This window comes from Delphinus delphis, chromosome 1 (assembly GCF_949987515.2).
Source record: "Delphinus delphis chromosome 1, mDelDel1.2, whole genome shotgun sequence".
NCBI classification, from domain to species: Eukaryota; Metazoa; Chordata; class Mammalia; order Artiodactyla; family Delphinidae; genus Delphinus; species Delphinus delphis.
In genome coordinates this window covers 44019949-44043828 of record NC_082683.1, presented here as the reverse complement: position 1 = coordinate 44043828, position 23880 = coordinate 44019949, and the positions used below count along the sequence as shown (strand labels likewise).

Sequence of the window (23880 nt, the reverse complement as noted above, 5' to 3'; positions counted from 1 at the left end):
TCCTTCCTTAAGGCCCAATCACCTAGGAGAGGTCAGACGTCAAGCTATCCTAACTCCCCACATGGTGTGGCCTGGCTTATTGGCCCCCTCCCTGTGTCACATCTCTAAGGCCCTTCGAGCAATGGTATCCGCTCCACACGAGGCAGGAACCTGCTCTTTACTGGGCTTGACAGGAGCATGCTTACACACCTGCAGTCGTGAGGGGCCACTACTTGCTGGGCATCTCATCCACTGTGGGGCAGCTCTGCCCGTCAGGGGTTCTTCTTTGCTCTAAGCCGGGTACGGCCTTCTGATCCAGCTCTGGCCCTGCTGGCGGTGGTGGTGCACTGGGCATGTCTGCAACCTCTTCCCTGGGCAGGTCTGCAGAGACCAGAGCCCCAGCCCCCAGACCTGCCTCCAGCCCCCAGACCTGCCTCCAGCCCCTTTCCCACTCCAGCATCCTCTATGGGACAGAGCCATCAGGAATGCCCACTCAGTGCACAGGAGCCCTGCGCAGCCTGAAGCCCGCAAGCCCTTTGCTTGGTTGCTCAGACCCTGGGAGTGCAGAGTGAGCTCACGGCCGAGTGTGGTGGTCCCAACCTGCTGACCTCCACCCCGCTGAGGGGCTGCACCTGCCTCCAGGCCGCCTTACCTGCCACTAAGCCCCGCGTCCCTGGACCTCTGCCTGTGTGATTGCTTTGTGGGCCCCGAGAACTGAACTCTGCACTGACTCCTGCTGGTCCAGAGGTGCTGAGGTGCTTGGATCCTGCCCACCCGGCCAGGCATGAGCCCAGCACCTGGCAGGAAGCACACAGAGACACGGCCACAGGCTGCCAGACTGGGGTAATGCTTTTATATTAGTTTTTCTGTAACAAGAAAAATCTGCTTTGAAGTTTTTATCATTTTTTTTTTCCTTAAAAAAGAATAAAAAAAACCAAAGGCACCCAGAACTCCCCTCAGGCCCAAAGAATAAAAAAGTTCTCTCATCGGTGCAGCTGGGCCCTTCGCTCTTGCTGTGCCCAGCCCCGTGGCCTCCGCCTAGTTCCAGCCCAAGGGCCCTAGCGGCCCCTGACCTTCCCTCTGGCCTCAGGGGGGCTGGTCCATCAAAGACGCGCCTGCAGCCGGCCAGGGCCTGGCGGGGAGTGACGGCCCCAGTGGTGGGGAGCCGGGTGGGCGGGCCAGGGCAGCAGTCCTGAAGGTTCCTGTCCCCAGATGGAGGGAAAGGAACAAAAGCCAGCTTTTGTGAATTCCAGAGGGTGCAGGCACCTGGCCGCAGAGAGGATGGAGGTAACTCTGTGTCTTCCGCAAGGGACAGACGGACGGGCAGACAGTCAGACAGCAAGCTGCTCTGGCCATTTCTGGCTGGGCCAAGAGCTCTCGGCGGCATAGGCCAGGGAGGGCTGTTTGCATGTGACTCGTGTATGTGTGTGTATGTACGTGTGTCCACAGGGCAGGGAACAGGCACCCATGAGTGCCGGGGCAGGTCAGACCCTTCATCGAGTCTGCAGGACTCAGGGAGTGATGGCGGTGTTGGGTGTGGGGCGAGAGTGGGACATTGGAGGATGATGTGCGGCTGTGTGGTGTGTGTGGGTGTGGTGTCTGCATGTGTCTGGCTGCGGATGAGCTGCAGGAAGGGGTGGGTGTGGGAGACTGGGTCCAGCCTGTGTGTGGAGCGGGGACCCGGCAGGTGCTGCGCTGGGTGTGTCCGTGAGCGAGGCAGAGTGGGGATGCACAAGGCTCAGGCACGTGCTGCAGATAGGCTCCAGCGGTCCGTCATCCTGCAGAACACGCGGGACAGTCAGGGGAGGCCAGGGCAGACCCGCCAACCACGACCAGCCTGGGACAGGTAGATTAGAGCTGGGGGCTCTGGGAGGGTCAGGCAACTGCAGGCCTGAGGGGGAGGTGCCCCGGGGGTCCAGAGCCAGCGGGTCACCCACTAGGAGGTGCTCCTGGGGGGCCTGGTGTGGACTGGAGGGACTTCGGATCTCTCTGGCCTTTCCCAGGGCCTCTCCTAGGGTCCCGCTCAGCACACCTGACCGCGGCCAATGTCCTCTAGAGGGGGCAGATCTCCTCCACCCCAGGACCCAGGGTACCCCTCGTGAGGGCCACAGCGTCCTCACTGAATGGCCAGTCACCCCAGTCGCTGACCCCTGGCTCTGCCTGAGGACAATGTGTGGAGAGAAGGGGCTCCCGCTTCATGGCCCAGGGCCCCAGGAGTCAAGCAAGATGACTGCCGAGCACTGCCTCTGGGCCTGCCCTCCACGCTTGGATAGCCAGCCCAGCACACTGCTCTCTCTGTCCTCTGGACTCCTTTCCCCACCTCCCTCTGTCATCCACCCACGGTATCCTCAACCCCCCTCAGGCCTCTCTCTGACCCAGGCCCCACTTCAATTCAGCTTCTGAACGGTGGCCCCGTGCCCTCCTCCCATGGCCACACCCTGGCCCCAGGACTCCCAGCTAGGCTCACTCTGACTCTCCCTCCTGACCACACCTCTCCTCCTGGCTACTCGCCACCACTGTGCCCACTCTCCAACATCCCCCCCAGGAGACCAACCCCTCCTGTCCGTACCCTCTTCCCTTCCCAGCCTGACCCCCAGCCTCTGCGAGGCAGCCATTCTCTTGCCAGTACCCTCAGTTCCCTTGTTCCTTGCCCTCCTGTCCCACACACCTGGCCAAAACCCCCAGCCATGGAGGGATCCAACTGGTCATCGTCTCCACACACACCCCCATCTGCTGAGCACCTCCTGCTGCACAGAGAGGTGTGCATCAGGCAGGTGTGACTTCATGTCCGGCTACCAAGCCACTAGTCTGCGTGTAACTGCAGCCACTCGGTCCTCTGTCCTCACGCCACAGTGAAAGGAGCACTGACCCTCCTGCCCAAGCCAGTCCTTCCTCCTGTTTCCACAGGGGTGGCTACACCCAGCTCTCTTCTCTTATATTTTTAAATCCCCCCTCCACACTGCCCCTCCCCATCAGCCCTCAAGCCAGCTCTATCCCTTAAAAAAGGCTTAACATGAACAGAGCCCTGCCTGAACTTCACGCCCCCTTTCCCACCACCACCCTCTTTCATCTCTTCACAGTCAAACTTCTTAGCAGTGTCTACACGCCCTGGACCCTCTCCTTTCCATCTGCTTTCTCCACCCTCTTTGCCCCTGAAGCCGCTCCCCACAAGGTCATGGTGACCTCCTTGTGGATAAATCCGGTGAGTCTGTGGCCATGCTCGGCTCCATCAGTCTGTCAGAAGCACGGCTGATTCCCTCTACTTCCAGAGAAGCCTGTGCATGGAGGCATAATGGACATGCACACGTATGTGTGTGTGCACGTGTGCACACAAGGGCACGTGTGCCTGGGGAGGCATGTGCGCATGTACTCGCATGCACACACGTGCACGCAATGGTGCACCTGTCCTGCATCTGTGAATGTGCGATGGAGTATATACATGTCTGTGTGTGCACGTGTGGTGTGTGTTTGAGTGTGTGCTTTGTGCTAAACATGTGTGTACATGCTTAGACGTGGGTGTGAGCATGTGTACATGTGGGTTGGTGTGCTGTGTGCACGTGCAGGTGTTTGTGTTGCATGCGTGTGTAATCACGCTTTGTCCTGGGCTGCCTGCATTCCTCCTGTCTCGGTGCCCCGGTGCTCTGTCCCAGCTCCTTCCACCCATTCCCCTCCGGCTGGCCATGCTCTCTCTCTCTCTCTCTCTCTCTCTCACCCCCTCAAGGCAAGCTCCCCCAGCCTCCTGTGGCTTCAGTGACTGTTTCAAGGCTGACGATGCCTGGACCCCTATCTCCAGCCCAGACCTCACTCCTGAGCCCCAGACCCACATGTCCAGCCCACCCTGGGCAGCCCCTCCAGCGCCCTCCAAACTCATCACTCCCCCCCCCAAACCTGCTCCTCCCAGTACTATCGTTCACCTGGAATTCCAAGCTAGAACTGGTATCTTGTCTTCTCCCTCACCCCATGTCCAGCAGGACTACTTGGGCTCCTCAAGTGTGCACCCCAGACTCTTTTCAGGCCCAGCTGCTTGTCTGCATCCTTACCGTCTGCCCCCAGCATCTCTGGCTTGGAACCAGCAGTAGCCTCCTCCCGGGGCCCCACATTCATTCCCTGCTCCCGCCATCCCAGCCCCTGTGCGGGTCCCATCAGGGATGCATCGCCCTGCATGGAGGCCCCCGGCTCCGGCCGGCCTCCCACAGGTGCACTGTCATACCTGACCTCTCACTCAGGGCCTGAGCACACCAAGTGCTCTAACAGATTTGCAAAATGAACGATGAAGCAGGGGACAGAGGGTGAGGAAAGGACAGAAAGACCTAGACTGGGGTCAGGGCCAGGAATCTGGTGAAGCATGTTAGCGCACCCCGCACGGACCACCTACCTGTGTCAGGTGTGGTTACCCTGTCACTACCACCTTTCCTCGTCCTCCTCCTGCTCTTCCTCTTCCAACCGGCCCCGGTCCTTGGAAACGTCACCATACTCATGGTTGCCTTCTATGTCCAAGACCTGCAGGTGCTTCAGCCTCCGGAAGGCACTTTCCACCACAGAGCCCACGGCCAGCTTGTTAAACCTGTGCAGGCCACCCACGTGGGGTCAGTGCCGGGGCCTGACCGCGCCCACACCGACCCAGCCCAGAAGTGGAGCACGGGGGACGGGCCCTCCGGGAAGACGCGCGGCAAACACAAAAGGAGGCGCAGGAGCGCAGGTGTCACGGGGAGCTCAAGCTCTTCAGTGTGGCTGCTGCTGGGGGGAGGGGTGACCCAGAGCAGCGGAGGGAAGGCCTCCCCCTTATGTGCTCTCACTATGACTTGGGGGGGCAGACACAGACACCTCCTCTCTGCCTGCCCTTTGGCATTAACCTCTAGGCCTGAGGCTCCTGCGCTGCCAGCCTGGAGTCGCCTTGGTGCCGGGTGTGGAGGGGCACACAGACAAGGCCAGGGCCAAGCTGGGCCAGGGACACACTTAGGTTTGGGAAGGGGGAGGCTGGGCTCTGATCTCAGGGCCCCTCAACTCTCTGCACCTCGGTCTCCTGCAGGAGTCGAGAGGCACAGGTCACACTGCACCCCGACGTCACCCAGCCTGGCCTTCTGGCCACAAAGCCCCCTGGAGTGCACACACTGCCTTGCTCTGGTCTGGCTCCTCTCTGACTTGGGGGATGGGGATGGTGGGAAGCACCACCCTGGCTCTGCTGTATGGAAGCTCCTTGCGTAGCTGGGTCCCCTGAATCATCTGAAACCCCCAGAACCCAGTGAGGACCTGAACATCTGCTGTCCTGGATCTGAGGCCCAGGCCCAGCCTGGACATCTGTGGACACAGTGGTCACCTGTGCTCTCTGGGCTTCAGCCTTCCCAGCTGTAAATTGGGAAGATGCTTTCTGTGGTCCCCTCCTGCCACAGGAACATCAATAACACCCACATGCTCTGCTTTTTAAATCTTCCAAAGCCCTTTCACAAACCTATGAACCTCACCAGGCCTGGCCAGGACTGTCCCCACCCTTGAGCGCTGAGGAAGCAGGGGCTCAGTGGGGTTCTGTGATGTACCCAGGGTCACACAGCTGGTCAGCAGGAAAGCTAGGCTTCAAATACTGACCCCTACCTGCAAGTGGTTCCCATGTGACCTGACTACCCTGCTGGAGCCGGGCCAGTCCCCAGAGGGGCACGTGCAGGGCCCCGGAGGACCTCCTACCTGAGAAAGATCCCTTTGAGGTTGGGAGTAGAGTCAAAGGCATTGGCAGGCACAGTACTAATCTTGTTGTTCTGCAGGTACAGGTACTCGAGCGACTTGGGGAGCCTCTCGGGGATATCCGTGAGCTGATTCCCGGCGATGTCGAGCAGCTGCAGGGGCGAGCAGGGGAGCCAAAGCACTTAACAGCATGCCAAGCTCCCACCAACCCCAGAGCCTATCTAAATCTCATAACCCTGTGAGGTGGGGTCTATAATTATCCCCATTCCAGATGGGGAAACAGAGGCTTAGAGAGGGTCAGAGATCTATCCCAGGCCATACAGCCTGTACGGGCCGGAGGCCGGTGCACCTGACTCCGAACCCTTGTTCTAATTGATGTACATCCTACTCCGCTCCTTCTGCCTTCCCACAGGAATTCACGGCCAAGATGTCTAGGTGTCAAAGTCCTCCCTCCTTAACACACCTGTCACCACCATCAGACTAAAGACCCCAGAAGGGCAAGGGCTAGGGGTCCTCCCATCTTTAAATCTCACCTCAGTGGTGTCAGATGAGGGTGGAGATGGGGCTGCTCATTCGTGGATCTCAGGGCCATGTGGACAGGGGCCAGGGGCAAGGGTTCAAAGCCCACAGTGACTCTGGCATGGCAGCCAGGCCCCAGGCTGGTCAGTCTCAGAGTCACCACAGGCCTAGAGTCCAGGAAGCAGGTGGCCAGGAAAATGGGGTAGTTTTCCCAGGGAGAAGGACGCACCTGCAGCAGGCAGGAGACCCGGACGTGCCCGGGCCCAACTCACTGCCTGCCCCTTGGGCTGTCAGCACCCTTGCCCCGACACACACCTGTGCAGCCACAGGTGGGCTTCCATCATCTCTAAGCTCCCTCCTCACCCTGACAGGCTGGGGCTCAGGGCCAGGGGAGAGCACTCGCTTCAGTCACCTGAGGGAGCCTCCTTGTCACCTCCCCTACCCAGCAGGGCTCCCTGCTCCCCACTGGGTTCCTTCCACATGGTTCCAGCACTTCCTCATTCATTCCAAACATCCTCAGTGCCTGCCCATGGGCACTGGGGGCATGGAATCCACTGAGACGCTGCCTCCGTGCTCAGGAAGCCAGGCTGGCAGGGGAGATGGACACAACAATCTGACAATAGCAGCAGTGGAGCTGGGCTGTGATGGGGGAGCCTGGGGGAGGGGCCCGATCCAGCCTCGGGTCGAGGGAATAGATGGCAGCCAGCACAGGTGGGGGCTCTGAAGCAACAAGAGCAGCCGCTTGTAGAAAGATCCAACAGTGAGAGGAAGAACCCCCTCCACAAGACACCCCATCCCCGACTGGACTCACCTGGGCAGGCATCTAACCAGCCTATCACCAGTGGCTTCCTGGAGGAGGTGACACTTTAGCTGAGTCCTAGGTATATTATAAGCTCTAGGAGGGTAGTGACCCTGGGTCTGTTTTATTTCCCTCTGGGTCCTCAGTTCTAGAGCTGTGTCTGCACATAGTGAGGCTCGGTACAGGCTTGTGGAATGAATGAATGAGTAGGTGCCACCAGGGTGGAGAAGGTGCTTCCAGCAGAGGTGACAGGATGAACAAAGCCCAGTGCACCTGGGAAACTGAGATGCTAGGCTGGGAGCAGGGGCAGACTAGGCCTTGAAGGCTGTGGCAAGGGTGCTGGTCTGGGTTCTAAAGGCAGCGGGGAGACACAGAAGGGTCCTGGGAGGGAGTGTAAGGTGAGCGTGTTTTTTTCAAGATACCCTCTGACTGCATGTGGAATCTAGGAGTGGAGCGCTCCTAGGAAGCTGGGGTCCAGGAAAGAAATGGGGAAGGCTTGACTTAGTGGTATGAGCAGTAGGGATGGAGAGGAGTGGAGAGATGGGGAGATGTGATGGTAGAGTTGGCAGGGTTTAGTGACAATGGGTGTTAGAGGGCAGACAGCGTGCAAAGGGGGTGTCAGGGCAGCATCCACGTTTCCCGTGGACACCTGGGTGGATGTTACCCGCTTCAGCGAGTTAGAAAATGCAGCAGAAGGAGCAAATGTGGAAGAGAGGATAATGGGGTTTGGGCCCCTTAAGAAAACCCAAGAGAGACCGGCACAGGTGGTTGGATCCTGGTGTCTGGCACTCGGCGGGCTGTCTGGGTTGGGAGAGACCCCAGCTGCTCCTGCAGGGCCAGCTGCCAACCCCCAACTCCACCCTCAGGGCTCTGCCCCACCTCCCAGCCTCCCACTCTCAGAGCCTCTCCCCTGTACTCCCCTCAGACATCCCCACGCTGACAGCTCCCCACACAAGCATGTACTATGCACCTATCACAACGAGGGCCCTGGTCCAGCAGGAAACACAACAGACTAAAATGCCCGCCCCTTGTTCTAGCAGGAAGAGCAGACAACAAACAAGCAAACAGATGATCTGTTGTCGGAAGGGATGAGGGTTATGAAGAAAATCAAAGCAGAGGAAGGTGGCAGGTGGTGAAGGAAGACCTCCCAAGGAGCTGATATCTGAGCAGAGCCCTGAGGAAAAGGGAAGAGAAGGCCTGAGGACATCTGGGAGAGAGGGGCCTGGTAAGGCAGCAGAGCCTCCCAGGTTTCTCTAATGAAGTTCCCTTTCCGCCCCTCATTGGGTCGGCAGGTTTCACTTGTAACCAAGGAGGCTCAGTTCACGTGGCCAGATAGCCCTCCTGTCTCAGCTCTGGCCACGGGAGCCACACTCACTGACCAGTCCCAGAAGCCTCAAGTACACCCCCCTAGACTCTGCAGACTGGTGAGGTCAGCACCCCTCACGGGCCTGCCGTCCTCCCCTGCCCCAAGCCCAGCCTTCTCTAGGCACCTATCCTTTGCCCACAGGGAGGTGAGCTCCACTCTCCCATGCCACCTGAACTGTCCCTGCCCCCCAGTCCTCCTGAACAATGCCCAGTGCCCCCCGCACCTGCAGCCATGACCTCCCCTTATCCCCACAGGGCTCCTCAAGCTTGTCCCTGCAGGTGGTGAGCTCTGCCTAGCCATGCCCGCTGAGCTCTACCCTGCGCTCCTGTACTGCGAGCCCGCCATACCCTGGGTATGGCCCAGACCCCCTACCCTAAGGCCCAGACTGCCCAGCAGGTACCTCCCTCACGGCCCAGCCATCCCGCCCACCCCTCATCCGGGCCCAGCAGATGGGTGGGCTCAGGGCAGCCAGACCAGTAGCCCCCCACATGGGCACGGCCCTGCCCCCGCCTCGCCCCGCCCCCTCACCTGCAGACCAGCGAGGTCGGCCCAGGCACGGGGGGCCAGGGCCCGGCTGCGCAGCCGGTTGCCCGTGAGGTAGAGCTCCCGCAGCTGGGCCATGCCGGCCAGCGCCCCGCGCGCCAGGGCGGCCAGCTCATTGCGCTTGATCTTCAGCACGTGCACGTTGCGCGGCAGCCCGGGCGGCAGCGTGCGCAGCCGGTTGCCTGATAGGTCCAGGGAGCGCAGCAGGCGCAGCTTGCGGAAGGCATCGCGGTGCACCTGAGGGCTGGTGATGCGGTTGTAACTGAGGTTGAGCTCCTCCAGGAAGTAGGTGGTGGCAAAGTCATCGCGGCCGATGCCGGTGATCTGGTTGTGCAGGATCATGAGGGTGCGCACGCGGCGGGGCAGGCCGCTGGGCACGCGCTCCAGCGCGTTGTTGTACAGGTGCACCGTGTGCAGCCGTTTGAGGCCCTGGAAGGCCCGCGGGTGGATGCCCTGCGCGCGCAGCTGGTTGCTGTGCAGCAGCAGGTACTCGAGACTGCGGATGGGGGTCAGCACGTCTGCGTCCACGCTCCGGATGGCGTTCTTCTCCAGGTGCAGCAGCACCAGGCTGCGCGGCAGCCCTGCCGGGACCCGCGACAGGTTGTTGCTGGACAGATCCAGGTACTCCAGGCTGGAGAGCTTCCTGGAGGGAGGCGGGGGATCAGACCAGTGGGCAGGAGCCCACATGGCACTTGTTTCCAACATTATTCCCAAGGGAGGTGGCGGGGGCCCTGCCTCTCACCCATCCCAGCTCCGCCGCTAGCTGACTGGGGGACCTCAATCGTCTCCGAGGCTCTCACTGGTTTGATTCCATGATATATTGGTATAGGAAGGATCTAGCATGGTTTCTGACACATAAGAGTTTATTTGAAAACTAATTGTTTTACTAACGCCTTTTGTCCTTTTAGGCTACCCGGGCCCTAAAAACTGAAAATAGATTTGCCTTCAACAAGAATGTCTGAGTTTCTATTTTGTACGAAGAAGACAGCCTCTGCAAACACTTCCTTGTCTTACTAGAATTTTGGCAGGCCTTACATACCATTATTCTTGGGGACAGAAATGTCAGTAAAGGCAAAAGTCTCAAAGTTCCTTCTCTGTGGAAACTGGCCAGGGGCAGGTGGGCAAGGGCCCGGCCATGTGAGCCCTGGGAAGGGCTTCCTGGGTGCCGAGCTCACACTGAGGGCCCAGGTAGGGGCTCACCAGAAGGTCTCGTTGTCCAGGCCCTCATCAGTCAGGTAGTTGTTCTGCAGGTACAGCTCACGCAGGTTGCTCAGCTCACTGAAGGCCCCTGGTGGGATCTTCTCCAGCCTGTTGTTCTGAGAGGTGGGACGGTAGGGAGGGGAGCATGAGGGACGGCCAAGGGGCAAGGGCAGAGCCTCGGGATGAGGTGTGGAGCGGGCTCTGGCGGAGCCACGGGGAGGGGCCCAGGCCTAAAGTACTCCATGTGGGGCTGACAGCCAGGTGCCCGGGCTTCTGCTTGTTTCTCCTCTGCAGACGCTGTGCCCGCCGGCACGCGCTCAAGGCCCCACGGCCTTACCGCTGTGCCCATGTGGGACCGGGCTCCTCCCCTGCTGTGGGTCCCTGCTGTGGCAGTGCTCCTCCCTGCCCTCTCCCTCCCACCTTGAGGTGCAGCTTGTAGAGGGCAGGTGGCAGGTGCTTGGGCACGTGGCGCAGGAAGTTGCTGGACAGGATGAGGATCTCCACGTTGCTGGAGCCATTAAACATGTTGTCCGGCAGCCCAGCGTCCGCCAGCTTGTTGTTGTGCAGGTACACAGACCTAGGGCGTGAGGCACAGGTGCTCACCCACCCAGGCCTCCCAGCCCCGGCACCATCTCACCTGGTGAGGCTCCAGACCTTGCTCAGTTTGGGCCTGGGGCCCAGGGCACCCTCCTCCCATCTCAAGAACCCCAGACCCTGCCAAATCCAGTCCCCCCTACATAGCCGAGGGGACCAAGGACCCACCCCACAAGTTAGTGGAAGAAACAAGATTTCCTGACCCCAAGTTCCTGTTCCTCTATATCCTTCAAGGTTCTCAGTTGTTCCCCTAGTGTTGCAGCCCTGGAGTCCCTGCCTGTCGGCTTTACACAGCTGTCTCTGAGTTCTGTGGACTTCGTGAGAACGGGCCTATCCTTATCACCTCTTTGTCCCTTGTGCCCAGCACAGGATCCTGGCTCAGAGGAGGTGACCCCTCAATTCATTCAGCAAATATACAATGAGTGCCTCCAGGTGACACGACTGTTCTAGATCCTAAAGATATAGCAGTGGACAGAACCAACAAGCCCCTGCCCTCACGGAGCCACCATGCTACAAGGAGAGAAGATAAGGAACAAGAGAAATCCGCAGGCGATATAGCTCATTCTTGCTGCGTAGCCTGTCTTGGGCCTCAGCCTTCTCCTCTGTGGGAAGGGGCCATGCACAGCAACTCTGGCTCCTCCAGGGAATGGAGAGAATCGAGGTGACAGATTCAGGGACAGAGTGGCACCGGAGGTCGTCAGCACCTTCCCTCCCCAACACCACCCTGCACTGCTCACACACCTGTGCTGGGGGCCCTCACTCCTCCCAAAGCAGCTCTCAGCGAGGGATGGCTCTGCCTGTTGAAAGATGCTCCCTTCCCCCGGGGGCTGGGGAAGGAGGGAAACACCCTCACTTGGCTCCCCGCAATTCCCCAGATATCACCCTCTGTCCTCGCCTTCTGTACTGATTCCTTCTCATCTTTTAGGGGTCAGTCTTCCAGATCCTGTGCCCTTGCAGCCCAGGGCGTCTGTCACCGCAGCCCTGAGCATGGGGCATCATGCCTGCTCTGCACAGCGTGCCCCTCCTCCAGGGCCTGTCTGGGCCCCTGGGCCCTACTCAGGGCTGGCAGCCTCTGCCTCAGCTCCTCCCTTTTCTCCAGCCTAAGCCCAGGGCCCCCCTCTGACCTCTGACCTCAAGTTTGGCTTCTGGCCAAAGGTGAGCCCGTAGATCTTGGTGAGATAGTTGGCAGCAAAGTCCACACTGATCAGGGCATTTGGCAGGAACCGGGGTGCCAAGGTCAGCTGGAAAGGGAAGAGTTGGGTACAAGGACCAGTGGCAGGTCAGAGGCTGCCGCTGAGTTACACTATCTGCTGCTCATCTGAGCCCCCTCAATTCTTCTCCTCCCTGCAACCAGAGCCATCTTTCTAAAATCCCCAGTAACACAAAATCTGTTCCCCATAGTCCTGAGCTTGGCACTCCAAGCTCTCCAGCCTGTCCCCTGCTCTGCCTGTTCTCCTGGTCTCTCCCCTCATTGCCCCCCGACACTGGCCCTCTGTGCAGCCACAGTGAGCACCCACACTTCCCCAGACCCAGATCATAGTGTCTACCCTTCATTCATTCAATAGTAGTCCCTGAGTCTGCAATACTCCAGGCACAGTTCAAGGCACTGGACATGTCCTAGGGAACAAGATACAGAGATACCTGCTTCCACCTCCACTACCAAAACTTACATCCTAGTGAATGAATAGGAATAAAAGTATCTGAGAGTGATCACGGCTCTGCAGGGAATTCAAACAGACTGATGACAGAGAACGACTGGGTTGGTTGCTTGGAGAACAGGTAACACTTAAGGCATGACAGCACCCTAAATGCTGTCTGCGGGGAGAGCCCCCACACAGCAGGGGCAGTGAGCAGAGGCCTTGTGTGTGGGGTCTGCCAGGCCTGGGGGTGAAGCGGAGTGTGACGGGGCCAGTGGGGAGATAAGAGAGGCAGGTGGGCCCAGACCACACAGATCTGCGGGCCTTGGGGAGACGTGTGGGTTTCTTCCTGGGCCAAGGGTGAAGCCACAGGAGGGTTTTAAGTGGGGAGGGGAGATGGAGAAGTAGAAGTGGGGCACGATTTTGTAAAGCCCCTCTGGCTGCTCTGAGGAGAAGGGGCAGCAAACGAGGAGGCAGGGGCTCCACGTCTGTGTCCCGCTGCGGGATGGCGGTCCTGGGCTGGTGGGTGGGGGGAGCTGAGGGCCTGCAGTGGGACCACACGTGCGTGAGCGAAGCACTCCTGGATTTGTGGCTCTGACCAGTGGTGTTGCAGGTAGTTGGAGATGCCCTTTCCAGAGGTGGGGAGACAACGGGAGGACTGGGGTTTGGGGGTTGTGGCAGGAAGCACCAGTTCTACTTCTATTAAACATCTGGAGGAGATGCTGAGGAGGCAGGTGGACCTTTGAGTCTCAAGTGGGAGTAGGGGAAAGGCTGGAGACTGCCTCTGGACGTGGCCATGATGTAGATGGGTGTTACAGACCAGGGAGGACAGACAGTCTCCTTGAGTGTTCAGAGAGAGGGGGCCAGGACAGACCCTGGGGCAGGCCAAATATCTTGAGGTTGAGTGCCTTTATGTCTTCACTCATGCCGTCCCTTCTACTGTGATGCCCTCCCCCTTGAGGCCTCTGGCTGAAATCCTATTACCCTTCATGGCCCTTCAAATGCCATCTCCTCCAGGAAGCCCTCCAGCGCTCCCTCCCCATGGGGATGAGCTCTCACCCCACTACGCCGATGTAGGTCTCAGCCTCTGCCATTATCTGACCGCTCTGAAGCCCTGGGTCTGGGCCATGTCTGAGCAGCAACAGGAACCCAGCAGCCAGCCCAGAAGAGGCCCTGGTGAAAGTTCCCTGAGCTTAGCCCCCGACACCCTGCCCTGCTGCAGGCCCCTCACCTTGTTATTGGCCAGGTACAGGTAATTGAGGTTGATCAGATGCTCAAATGCCTCTTCCGGGAGCCCTTCAAAGGACAGGCATCGGTCAGAGCCCTGGATGAAGGAGATGCTACAGGGGAGCACGTGAGCACTGACCGCCCCCGCACGCACCCCACTTGCCAGGACAGGAAGGTACTCCCTGGGGCAGGTGTGGCTCTGACCCCTTCCCAGCCCCTTTTCCTTCCCCTGGCTCTCAGGGACCCTGAGACACTTCCCATCTGCTGAGAAGAGCAGATGGGAAGTGTCCACTGAGAAATGACTGATCCTTCACCTACTCAGGGCAGCCTGGGTGGGAATGGGCCCCCGTAAGGTCAGGACACAGGGCAGAGGACATGCCAGGAAGGAGTGCTTCCCTGGGGGCAGCCCCAGAAGGGTCCTCTTCATACCCAGCCCCACAGCAGGGCAGGGCAGGGCTGTGGCCTCTGAGCTTCCACCCCACCTGGCCCTCCCCTGCCCCATCTGGCAGATGCAGTGTCAGAACTGGGCTGTCACTGGGAGCCCGGCCAGGCTGGCCCTTCTCCAGTCCTGAAGTCGGCCTCTGACACTCGGTTCTGGGCTCCCAGACCCTCAGATGCTGGGACTCACCCAAGTATCTAACTAGAGGGAACAGTTACATAAACTGTGCAGCATCCCTCCACAGAATACCCCGTGTAAAGTAATAGCCACGGAGAGCTTTTAGCAACATGAAATTTGCGGCTGAGCTAATTGCTAAATGAAACAAAGCAGTTCTAATAGTTCTAATATCCATACTATCAGACCAGCTATGAATTTAAAAACACAAAGAAAAAGGACTGGACTGAATTCTGCTGATGGTTGTACAACATATAAACTTACTAAAACTCATCAAATTGTACATTTAATTCGGGTAAACCTTATGGTATATAAATTATGCTTTTTCTTAAAATGGAAAGAAATATACCAACATGTCAATAGTGACTAAACTCCAAGTGGCAGAATCATGAGTGGGTTTTTTCTATTCCATTTTATTTTCTATATTTCCAAAATTTCTACTATAATCAGAAACTATTTTCATCATCAGAAAAATAACTTTTTAAAATTTGAGGACTCTACACTCTTTGATCCTAAAGGCCTTCTGTGAACTGAGGAGTCTGTGACTCTTCAGGCCCTGGAGTCTGAGCTGCTCTGAAGCCTCCCCCCGGATCGGACGCCTGGGTCTCAGAAACACCCAGTGGCGGCTGTTAGGCAATCAACCACAGGGAGCCCCTGCCATGGGGCCCCAGTGCCGGCCCAGCCTAGGCCTGCTCTTTCGGATATGCCAGGGTCTGCAGGGCGGGGCTTTCCCCATAGGCCCCCAGTTCCCTGCCTGGGGTCCTGGTGCCCAGCTCTGGGTGACCCCTCACCTCGGGAAGTCAGGCGGTTGTTCTGGAGGTTCAGAGTCTCCAGCCGATTCAGCCGGGAGAGCTCCCTGGGGTAGATCTTCTCCAGCTGGTTGTTCTGGGGAGTAGGGGGATGGGGGTGGTGAGGAGGCAGCATGAGGGGGTGCCGCCCCATTAGAGGCCTGCACCCACCCTCAGCCAGAGTCCCAGGAGCCAGTCCCTGTGTTGGGCGCTTCCCTTGGGATTCTGCCCCGTGGTGGACAAACCCTGGGGACTGGCTCTATAGCAGGCCCAGATGTGGGCATTGCAGGCTCAGCAGTAACAACAGAGGTGTGGGTCCCCCTTCTAGGAGTCCCGCGCACACGCACACGGGCATCCACAGGCAGTTCAAACTTGGAATGTGGTCTACCCTGCACACCTGCTCCCTGCATGCTCCCACTTAGCGACAGGCGTCCCAGCCCATTCTCCCCTCCCCCAAGCCAGAAACCACTTTTAGTTCCCTTTCTACACCCTGTAGACCCCACTTCCCTTGAGATGCTTTAAAACCTGGGTCAGGTACCACCTCCTCCAGAAGCCTTCCTGGGTTGGATCAGGGGGCTGGATTAGGAGGAGCTGCCCTGGCCTCACAGCATTAGTCCTTCTATCTCTATTTGTTATCTCTACCTGTTTAGGTCTCTGCCTCCCTCACAGACTGTGAGAGCCTCAAGGGCAGAGCATGTCCGAGACCCCCCTACATGCCCAGCACCCCACATAGGAGCAGAAGCATACAGCAGGTACACAGGAGCTATTCGATGAATGAAGCAACAATAAGTGCTGCCCTCAGCTCGTCCCTTTCCCTCACAGGCTACCCTGGTCTTGGGCTCCCACCACTGGCCAGCCCAGAACCCACAAGGCTACATGACCGTGGGCCGGTCACTTTCCTTCACTGGGCCTGGTCTCTGGAAATGGGTGCGACAGACCCTCCCTCTCCCCCAGGGCTGCTGGGCTACACGAGGGTGTCATGGGCGCACCAGCGCTCCCAGAGTCCCCATCTGGAATGCCGTGTCCCAATTCCTGAGGTTCTAAAATCCAGCCTGTGCCTCAACTGGGGAGAGCACTCTGTACCCTGAGCCCCCAGGGCGCTCCAGGGGGGTCTGCTTTGCTCTCACTTTCCTGGCCTGTAATGGAGTCTGAGGTGCCCTGACTGTCTGTCCAGTGGGTCAGCTGCCGGGCAGGTCTGTGTCTGTTCTCAGGGCCTGACTCTGCTGACAGGGCCTCAGCCCAGACTCCTCCCGTGGGACAAAGCAGGTCATGAGGTCACTGCTCTGTGCCTGGGACGCGGGCCGGGGGCTAGGGGGGCACGGCCCGGGGTGGAGCCAGCCTCCTCGAGTCTGACCTGCCCTGCGTCGGGGGATGGGGCTGCGGCGCGGGTGGTTCTGGGGCGGGAGTCACCGTGTGGGGGGGCGGGCCCTGGTGACCGCTGGCGCGGCGCCGGCCTCACCTGCAGGGACAGGTGGTTGGTGTGCTCAGGCAGGTCCCCCGGGAACTCGCGCAGGTCGATGCCGCCGCAGTCCACGACCCCCTCCTGGGAGCAGGCACAGTCTCGGGGGCAGTCGATGGTGGGCGGGCCGCGCCCCGGCTCCTCAGGGCTGAGGACCAGCACCGGCTCCTCCTCCACGAATTCATTCTCTTCAGGGCTCAGGCTGGGGGCTCCACTTCGGCCAAACACAGGGGCCCTCACGGCGAGCCCCGGTCCCAGCTGCAGCTGCAGCGGCAACAGCAGCAGGAGCAGCAGCGCCCCGCTCCGGGCCATGGTGCCTGCGGGAGGGGTCAAGTCAGACCCACCTGGGCGCCAGGGCTGACCTAACCTGTCAGGTAGAGCAGGCAGGGGACCGGGGCCCACGAAAGTCATAATGGGGCCCTCAAGGCCACAAGGCAGAGCCCACTCTGGACCCTGTCCTCAGCATGCATCTGTTCTGCTGGCTGCCGCCCTCCCCTCCCACCCACCCCCTCAGGGCTGCCCTCTGGAGGGGTCGGGGTGAAGTGAAGCCCTGTCCTTAGGCAGGTCTGCAAAGCCTCCCACAACCCTCACCGGGCCTGGCCTCAAGGAATCTGTACCCCCATTTCACAGAAAGGAAAGCTGAGGCCCAGGAAGAACTGTGACTTGCAGGGCTTGGCCTGGACTTTGCTGAGCTCTCGCTGCCCTGGCACAGGCAGTGCTGAGGCCCTGTCCCTCCTCCAGCAGCCACAGGCCATGGTGGGCCAGCACCAGCAGGGTGTGTCCCAGCTCCTCAGCTTGCCATTCTAGGATCTTCAGGACGTGGCCCTGCCTCTCTTCCAATTCCCCCCATCACCTGCCCCGCTTACACAGGTCTGTTTAGTAAGAGTAGCTCCTCCCTCCAGGCCTTCGCATGTGCGTTCCTTCTGCCTAGAACACCCTCCCCCTCTCCTGTGCAGTCAGCAACTTCTCCAAGAACCAACTCCAGTGTTAGATCCCCTGAGATAACTCTGAGATGTCCCAGGGCTCTGCATCACTTTGCTGCCCCAGGGCTTTGCATGAGTTCGGTTGGGTTTTGAATTTGCGATGTTGTCTTTCTCCCACACAGGGCTGTGAGCCACTTTCTGTCTCTGTGTGCCAGGCACAGAGTAGTCATTAGTGAATGGAGCTGCTGCTGCCCTCAGAGCCCCCCAAGTCCTGTTCCTGCTTAGACCCTCAGCTGCCCTCACCAAGGCCAGCTTTGCTCACGTGAGCACTGCCACCTGCAAGAGACCACTCCCCAGCATGTTCCCTTGGGACAGCAGGGAGAGGGGGTATAGGGATGGCCTCAGGTCATTGAGGAAGATGCTGGGGTTTCATCCTCCGGGCAGCCATGGGTGTGGCTTGGCTCTGGGCTGGTCCCTGGAGCTCTCTTTACAGGGACTCACTTAGAAAACACGTCTGGGGTGTGGTAAGTTGTAACAGGTGGTAGCTCAGGTACACTGACTCTGGAGTCATACACACCCCAGTTCACGTCCCCCTCTATCACTTAGTGGCTCTGACCTTGCTGAGCCTCAGTTTCCTCATCTTACAATGCAGATTATATATCTAACCTCAGAGCTCCAGGGAGGAGTCAGCAAGATAGCACCTAGCACCCGTTAGGTGATGAGGCGCTGCTATCACTGCTGCAGTGATTGTGAACGCAGGTACAAGACAAGCATCCAGGCCTGGGGGCACCTGCCGCAGGCTGAGCCTCTCTCCCCACCATTACAGCAGGGATCACAACCCAGAGTGGTTAGAAGGGTCTGACGAGATGCTGGGCCTGGGAGGGTTGGGCACCCTGGGAGCTTGGTGATGACACTGATGTCCGGTTAAGAAAGCAGGCTCTGGAGGCAGAGAGCCGGGGCTTCAAGCTCAGCTCTGGCTCTTATCAGCCGTGTGACTTTGGGCAAGTTTTGCCACCCTCTAAACCTCAGCTTCCTCACCCGTCCATTGGGTGGCCCCAGAGCTGTCCTACTGGGGATACTGGGAGAGTCAGTGGGATGCACGTACTGCACACAGTAAGTGCTCAATAGATGTTAGCTCTCTGCTAGTTAGCTCTACCACTAATATCTGATCCATGGGCACTGTTCACATCCCAACTACACCACTCTCCACTTCAGAACCCCCTGCTTCTTCCCTTTCCTGTGTAGCTCCTGACTGCGCTTTTCCGGTCCAGTCCCAGGCCCACCTCCTCCCAGATGTGGCCCTCCTCCTCCTAGCCTCCTGTGAATTCCTGCTGCCCTGTGACTGCTGTGGTATTTCAGATACTGCATTGCCTTACTCGTTGGCTCAGCCAGCTCTCGAAGGTGAGGCCCCATCTGCCCCCAGCCCTGTGCTGGGCATGGAAGATACAGGTAAAGTACACAAGGCCCCTGCCCTTTGTTGTCAGGAGGCAGCAGACCCCAGTACAATAACCACTGCCCACCAGCCTGGGTGAGCCCTGTAAAAGGGGCCCCAAGGTGCACGAGGCCCCAGAAAGAAAGCTGTGAGGAGAGAGAAGAGGGCTGGCAGCCTGGATTGCTTGACCCTACAGGCAGGTCCAGAAGCAGACTTGGGCCCCAGCCACTGGCGCAGCAGAGCACCAGGGAGCCCAGCACACACAGCTCCCAGGCTCCATCGGCAGCAGTGAGCGATGCATGCTGCAGCCCGGCCCTGCCTGCCCTACGACACCCCTGCTGCTCCGTGCCCTGACCAAATGCGCCATAAATCCTTGGCCAGTCTACAGACCAGCATTCCCAGGGCACGTTATAACCCCCCAGCTAGGTCCACAGCCTTCAGTCCCTGGCGCCACCAGCATTAGACCAGAGTCTCCCCACCCTGCCTGCCTGCCTGCCTGACCCCACTGCAGATCCAGACTCCGGGAGGCGGAGTATGGGCACAGGCCCAGGCCCCAGATTCAATCAGGGCAGGAGGCCAAGGAGGAGGATCCTCCCCACATACCCTGTACACTCACCTTCAGTTTCATATCTATAAAGATCTCTAAACTGTATCTGTAAAAACATTTAATTTATATTAACATCATGAACCATATTGAAAATGTTATCCTCACCACTTTATAGATGAGGAGCCGAGGCCCAGTGGGATTGGCCAATGTAACACAGCTGTTAAGTGGCAAGGCTGAGCTCCCAGCCTCAGTCTTAACCACAAAGCCATGAGGCCCTTCCCTGGGCCAAGCACAGCTGGGCACCAAGGACCCAGACAGACGACTCAGGTATGTCTACTATCCTTAAAAAGCTCACACCTGCACTGCTCGATGTGGTGGCCACGTGTAGCTACCGAGCACTTGAAATGCGGCTACTCTAAACCGAAAGGTGCTATAAGTATAAAAGGTAGTGTACGTGGATTTCACACACTTAGTACAAAAAAGTAAAACATCTCATTAATATTAACGATATCTTATAAAATATCTCATTTATTTTTATAGTGATTACATAATATTTTGGATATTTTGAGTTAAATCATTAAAGTTTTGCCTGTTTCATTTTACTTTTTTAACGTGGCTTCTAGAAAATTTTACATTCCACACTTGTGGCTTGCATTTGTGGTTCACATTATATTTCTAATGGACAGCGGTGGTCTAGACATTATGTGTAAATTAAGTATTATAATCCCAGTGTCATCAGAGGTGTGATAGAGGGAATCTAGCGCCCATAGGGACCCAGAGAAGGCCTAGGTGTGCCCGATGCCTAAGTCTGCCCGATGCCAAGAAGACGTCCAAGAAAACGTGATGCTTTATTTAGCCACGAAGGATGAATATTAGGCAAAAGGAAAAGGGTGATACAAGCAAGGGGGTCAGCATGTGCAAAGGCCCTGGGGCAAGAGAGCCCATGTTACCTCTACAAAGCTCACTAGAGTGTCTGGTGTAGTGTGGGGACTGGGAGAGATGCAAGTGGGCAGGGGCCACAGTCCAAGCCAAGAAAGAACTTGAAAGCCAGGTTAGGAAGACTGACCCTTATCTTAGGAGAAATGAGGAGCCATTGAAGAGCTGGAGTGTGGCATAGGCAGGTTTATGGAGGGACCAGTGGGGAGCTCTCAGAGGCTGTGCCGTGGTGCAGGCAACAGATAATAAGCCTGGTCTGGGCAGAGGGAGGTGCTGGGCTGCAGGGATGGAGAGAAGGAGGTGGATTCAAGGGAGAGAGAGGAAGAACAGACAGGGCTTGGAGAGTGGTGGCCCCAGTGCCACGTCCCCCTCCTCCTAGCTTGGCCAGCCACCCTCAGGATGTTGGGATCCTGGGCAACTCCAGCTCCATCACCTAGTTTACTGTGTGACTTTGGCGACATCACTGACCCATCTGAGTCTCAATTTTTTTTGTTTCTCTAAGAATGTGGAGCAAGATAAGCCCCCAAAGCCCCTTCTTTGTGCCTAGCCATGTTGGAGCTGGGTGTGGAAGAACAGAGGAGAGAGCCTTCCTAGTCTCTGGAAGTCCCCAGAGTGAGGAATCCCCCTGGTGAGCGACAGCAAATGCTGGGCGAGGAGGGCAGCTCCGTCTGTGGTGAGTTGTTCCAGTCCTGACTGCTGTGTGAGCCTGGACAATCACTTCACTGCTCTGAGCCTCTGTTTACTGGTCTGGGCAATGGAGACGAGAGCTCCTCGTGAGGCGTCAATGAAACGACGTGCCCAGCTCATGCTGGCACCCAGCAAGCGCAACATACTTGGGGTTACTGTTACTGAGGAAGTACCTGGGACCCGCTGTCCCCCACCCACCCACTCACCCCAGGGAACCAAACCTTAAGGTCCTGAACTGCTTAAGTGGGGGATTAAGGCAGGACTAGAAGAAGGAAGGGGAAGGGAGATCCAAATCAGGAGGTAGATCCTCAAACCCCAGCACCACCCTCCTTCTCCACTCAAGTTCAGTAAAGATTTGCTGACTACCTGCTCTGTGCTGGGCCCTGAACAGCTGCTTCTTATTGACTGTAACAGAAATCCCAAGGCCAAGAGTTAGTCTTCCTATTTTGCAGATGAGGAAACTAAAGCACAAAGAGGCTCCCACTGCTGCCCATCTCCAGCAAGCTCCTACTCACACGTTCCTGCCCTGGGCAGCTGCTCCTGCCCCCTTGGCTGGGTTAGGGAGTTCCTTGATGCTCCCACAGCACCCTTCGGGGCTCAGCTGAGCCTTCCCTGACTCCCCAGGCAAGGAGCAGGTGCTCAGGAAATGTTTGCTGAATGAAGGAATGTATTTGTGGAAGGCAGGGTTGGAAAGAGCTACAGCATTATTATCTGGTCTGATTCCCTCAGTTTACTGATTAGTATTTTAAAGGCAAGGCCAGGATTAGAATTTGTGTCTTCTGATTCCTGCTCAGAGCCGGTCTTGAAGACTGAGGAGGAGTTCTCCAGGTGGACAAAGGGGAGGAAAGGCACTCAGGGCAGAGGACAGGGCATGAGCAAAGGCACAGTATGGGGAGGGCAAAGAGGGGGGTATGTTTAAGGAAGGGTAACAGGAAATCGAGGTCCAAGTCTCCAAGGGCATCAGGCACTCTGCTAACGGGTTGATGATAGGGAGCTATCAAGGGTTGTAAGCAGATCATGGTTGGAGCTCTTATGTAGGACTCTACCAGGCCTAAAGGTGCCTCCATTAGTCACCCCTGTCCCAAGATTCAGTTAGAAGGGACAAAGTATGCTCCCACAAGATTTCATGAAAGCATTCATGTGAATCTGACATTTCTTAACTTGCACTCTAGTTTAGAATCGGCTGGGCCCCGGGCCCTAAAAGGGGACATGACCACCCAGGAGCTCCCGTGGTGCCTTATGTAGCTGAGTCGACCACACCTTCACCTTCCCCAGCCAGCCCTAAGTCGTAGAGCAGACGCTCAGGTTGCGTGACCCTCCGACGTTCCATGATGCCCTGCAAGCGCCTGGTGCGTATCCTTCTGCGCCTCCCGGACCGGATCGGGACGGTCAGTGCCACACACACGCACGCTTGTGTCTGCTCCTCTCCTGAAGTTCAGGCTGCAGCTGCCTCCCACCCCCAGCCTTGGCCCCGGCCCCGGGGGCCACCAGGAGCTCGCTGAAGCCCCCTCTTCCACCTGACAGCGCATCAGGTATTCTAACGCCACTATCTTATCCTCAGCCCAGGCCAGCCTGGCGGTTCAAGGACCTTCAGGCTGGGGGCTTTGGCTGCTTTCGCCGGGGCGCGCCGGCCTCGAACCTCGACCCCACGCTCCGCGGCCACCCCCCTGCCCCCTGCTCAGTCCCGCTGTCCCAGCGGGGAGGCAGCCGGATAGACAGACAGACTGATACCAGGCCCCCAGCTGAGAGCTCTGGCTCAGCGATTGCGCGGCGCGGGGCCGGGGAGCCAAGCCAGGAGAAGGTCGGGAGGGGGACGCACGGGCTGTCCGCGCGTCCTGGGGGCAGATCTCTGTCCCTCTATAGGCCTCAGTTTCTCTGTCTGTAAAGAGGTCGAAGGGTGGGCTACCTGGGATGAGCTGACGTGGAAAGACACGGGCATACTCAGCGCCCAGGCTCTAAGTACAGGGGTCCTCGACCCTCCCTGGTTCCACCTGCCCCCCACATTCCCTGTTGCCTGCCCGCGTCCTTCCACTCCACCCCCCACCCCATCCGCCCTCAGATTCTTTCCAGATGTGCGCAGCAGGAGGGGCCGGGGCTGGGACCAGCCTCTGGCGGGAGAAAACAGGCCCCTGCGGGGTGGGAATGGCGGGGGGTCGCGCCCCCGAGGGAGAGCTCTCCGGCTGCGCCCTCCGTGTAGGGCTCCGACTGATGGGGCGAGATGCGCGGGCCCCGTCGGGCCAGCTGCTGGAGCCGTCGCACCAGGCGGGAAGTCCGAGACCGCTGCCCAGCTCGGCCCCGGCCCTCGGCCCACCCGGCCGCCCGAGCCCGGTACCTGCTGCGCCCCCGCGCCGCGCCGCGCCCCGCCGGCCGACCGCGCTCTCCCGAGTCTCGGCTGCGCTCCGCTGGCGCGGACTCCTTCCATTCAAGTGCAGCCGTGCGCTCGGCGACGCAAGTTTTGTTGTGGGTTTTCTCCTCCCCGCCTCTCCCCCGCCCCCCACCCCACCCGCCCCGCGCGCATCTGCTGGACGCCGGCCTCCCCCGGACACAGGCGTAGGGTCCCCGCAGGCGGGGGCAGGGGAGGGCCCGCCTCTCCCCGCGTTGGACTGGGCCGAGCCCCACTTCCCGGGGAGGCAGTGCCGCCGCACGGACCCCTCACCCGCTCTCCGCCCTGGCGGGGCCGCCGTACCCCCCCGGGACCCCCCCCCCGCTCCAGGAGACGGGGAAGGCGGGGTGTCTAGCCCGCAACACTTCCTAGTTCCCAGCCTTCCCAAGTGGAACTGGACCCCCTCTAGGCCCCAGCACCTGAAAGGAGGGCCGAGAGAGGGCCCCTTCCACCAAGTGCCTCTTAGCTCTTCCTTCCTCACGACAGAGGATTCTGCAACCGCTCCAGGCGCGAGTACCTTTCCATTCACTCTCCCACCCAGGGGTCCTGGGCCGTGGCTAACGGGGCCTCCA

General features: G+C 58.8%; 1 protein-coding gene across 2 annotated transcripts; it reads right to left on the bottom strand.

Moving 5' to 3' along the window:
* Positions 1–815: 815 nt before the first annotated feature.
* Positions 816–23377, bottom strand: PODN (podocan). 2 transcript variants are annotated; one of them, XM_060022212.2, is made up of 11 exons: positions 23258–23377; positions 16401–16717; positions 14945–15038; positions 13545–13609; positions 11808–11917; positions 10503–10659; positions 10083–10198; positions 8868–9525; positions 5659–5807; positions 4355–4543; positions 816–1757 (listed from the first exon to the last, which is right to left on the bottom strand). In XM_060022212.2, exons 2-10 carry the CDS (start codon positions 16710–16712, stop codon positions 4381–4383), a joined length of 1824 nt encoding a protein of 607 aa, XP_059878195.1. In that variant the 5' UTR covers positions 16713–16717; positions 23258–23377; the 3' UTR covers positions 816–1757; positions 4355–4380. The 2 variants fall into 2 exon arrangements, with proteins under 2 accessions (XP_059878195.1, XP_059878201.1); XM_060022218.2 differs by lacking the exon at positions 14945–15038 and having other exon boundaries at positions 13545–13637.
* Positions 23378–23880: the final 503 nt, after the last annotated feature.

Bases quoted from the DNA above. Each gene is read 5' to 3' on its own strand.
- PODN (XM_060022212.2), bottom strand. From the start codon at position 16,712: ATGGCCCGGAGCGGGGCGCTGCTGCTCCTGCTGCTGTTGCCGCTGCAG. The intron at 15,039-16,400 runs GTGAGGCCGGCG...CCTACTCCCCAG, and splicing joins CCAACCACCTGTCCCTGCAG to AACAACCAGCTGGAGAAGAT. The intron at 5,808-8,867 runs GTGAGGGGGCGG...TCGCCCCTGCAG, and splicing joins CCGACCTCGCTGGTCTGCAG to CTGCTCGACATCGCCGGGAA.